The sequence below is a fragment of the Penaeus japonicus genome, unplaced genomic scaffold, assembly GCF_977035675.1.
Source record: "Penaeus japonicus unplaced genomic scaffold, GWHDUDI00000001_assembly GWHDUDI00000002, whole genome shotgun sequence".
NCBI lineage: Eukaryota > Metazoa > Arthropoda > Malacostraca > Decapoda > Penaeidae > Penaeus > Penaeus japonicus.
The window spans coordinates 35436345-35438844 of record NW_028234404.1 but is presented as its reverse complement, the minus strand read 5'-3'; the positions used below and the strand labels follow the sequence as shown (position 1 = coordinate 35438844).

General features: G+C 41.5%; 1 protein-coding gene across 1 annotated transcript in view; it reads right to left on the bottom strand.

Annotated features, from left to right (window-relative positions):
• Window positions 1-2500, bottom strand: part of LOC122251955 (uncharacterized) — an 11992-nt gene that overhangs the window by 8017 nt on the left and 1475 nt on the right. The window contains exons 3-4 of the mRNA XM_086549987.1: window positions 1709-1897; window positions 687-770 (exon numbers count right to left, since the gene is read on the bottom strand). Of these exons, the coding sequence (XP_086406113.1) occupies window positions 687-770; window positions 1709-1897 (273 nt within the window). The remainder of the gene's footprint in view (window positions 1-686; window positions 771-1708; window positions 1898-2500) is intronic.

The window sequence follows — 2500 nt, the reverse complement described above, 5'->3', positions numbered from 1 at the left end:
TATTATCATTATTGTCATTACTTTTATCATTATTAATTATCATTATCATCGTTATCACCATTACCACCACCACCATTACCACCACCACCATTACCACCACCACCATCACCACCACCCACCATCACCATCATCACCACCATCAAATCAATATTAAGAAAAAAACAACAACAACAAAAAACAAAAAAATCAATCAGAAACAAACCATCACCATCACCACCACCACCACCATCATCATCATCAAATCAATATTAAGAAAAAAAATCAATCAGAAACAAACCGTCACCACCACCACCATCATCACCATAATCAAATCAATATTAAGAAAAAAAATCAATCAGAAACAAACCGTCACCACCACCACCATCATCACCATAATCAAATCAATATTAAGAAAAAAAATCAATCAGAAACAAACCGTCACCACCACCACCATCATCACCATCATCAAATCAATATTAAGAAAAAAACAAAAACACAAAAAACAAAAAAATCAATCAGAAACAAACCACCACCCACCATCACCAACATAACCATCATCAAATCAATAAAAAAGAAATCAATCAGAAACAAATCATCACCACCACCATCACCACCACCAACATCACCATCATCAAAAAAAAAAAAAAAAAAAAAAAAAACAATCAGAAACAAAAGTCCCAAGTCCCACGAAAATGACCCTTACTTACAGTGATAATTCTCCGGTGCTTTTCCGCAGAAATATTCGGATTTCGTGTCTTCGCGAAATATCAGCCTGTCGTTGGCGCACACACCTGGGGGGGTGGGGGAGTGGGGGGGTGGGTGGGAAGTGGAGGGGGTGGGTGGGTGGGTGGGGGGTGGGGTGGGGTGTATTGATATTGTTAGTGATGTTATTATCGTTATTATAATTGTTATTATTATTGTTATTATTATCATCATTGTTATTATCTTTGTTATTATCATTATTATTATCATTATCATTGCTATTATTATTGTTATTATTATTATTATTATTATCATTATCATTATCTTAACTGTTATTACTATTATAATTATCATCAATGTAATTGTCATTATTATGAATATTATCATTATCATTATCTTTATTATTATCATTATCATTATTATTATCATTATTATTATTATTATCATTATTATTAAAACAACAAGAAAACAAAACAACAAGAAAACAAAACAACAGTCGGAAGAATTAATCCAGAGTGACAGCAAAGAAAAATAAGGAAAAAACATAAATTCAATAACAGCGACAAAATAAGAAGAATAAGAATGAGAAGTGAAATTATGATATGAAGTAGAAGAAAAACAAGAAAATATAGAAGGATAAAAAGGAAAAGTGGCAACCACTTCGCGTTTACATGCGTTGATTATTAGTTGTTGTTGTTAATCATGTGATTGTTGTTGTTTTTGTGATTGTTGTTGTTGTGATAGTTATTGTTGTTGTTTTTGTGATTGTTGTTATATTTGTGAGTCTTGTTACGATAGTTGTGTGAATGTTGAAATTGTGATAATTGTTGTTGTGACTGTTAATTTTGTGATAATTTTTATTGTTTCTATGGTTGTTTTTATGATTGTTGTTGTTGTGATTGATATGCTTGTGATCATTTTTGTTATTTCCATGGATGTTGTTTTTATGATTGTTGTTTTTGTAATTGTTGTTATATCACATCACACCAACACCCTCCATCATCTCCACCCTCATTCTCATCCTCACCATCAACATTCGGCGCCACCAGGTCGTGCGCCGCGAAGTCGTACCGAATCTGACAGATCTTGCCGGGGTCGTCCTCGAAGTACACGCGGTACGAGCACACCAGGTCGTCGTTGTACGTGTTGGGGTAGTCGAGGGAGTAGACCCACGTGTTGTTGATGCGGATGTCGCCCCCGCACCCCGTGAGGGAGACTGTGTGGTGTGTGTTTTTTTTTTTTTTGGGGGGGATGGGGGTGTTTTGGGGAGAGGGGAGGGGGTGTGGGTGGGGATGGGGATGGGTGGGGGTGTGGGATGGGAGGATGGGAGGGAGGTTGAAGGGGGTTGAGTGGGGATGGGAGATGGGGGTAGGGGAATGGGAGGGGGTGGGGATGGGGGAGGGAGGGGGATGGGATGATAGGGGGGTGGGGATGGGAATATGGGAGGGGGTGTGGGTAAGGGTGGGATGGGGAGATGGGGGAGGGAGGGGGATAGGATGAGAGGGGGTGGGAGGTTGAGGGGGTTGAGTGGGAGTGGGGTGGGGTGAGGATGAAAGGGGATGGGATGAGGAGGGTTAGGGGGGTTGAGAGGGGATGGGGGAGGTTGAGGGGTGTGGGGGATGGAAGGGAGGTTGAGGGGGATGATTGAAGGGGAGGAGGGAGGAATTTGGTATTGGGAGGGAAGTAGGGAGGAGGGGGAGGTGGTGGGGGTAACAGGGGTAGGGGGGTGGGGAAGGGGAGGATGAAGGTTCAGGGAGGGTTGGGGGGGACAGGTGGAAGGGGTAGGGGGTTGGGAGAGAGTTGGGAAGGGTAGGGGTGG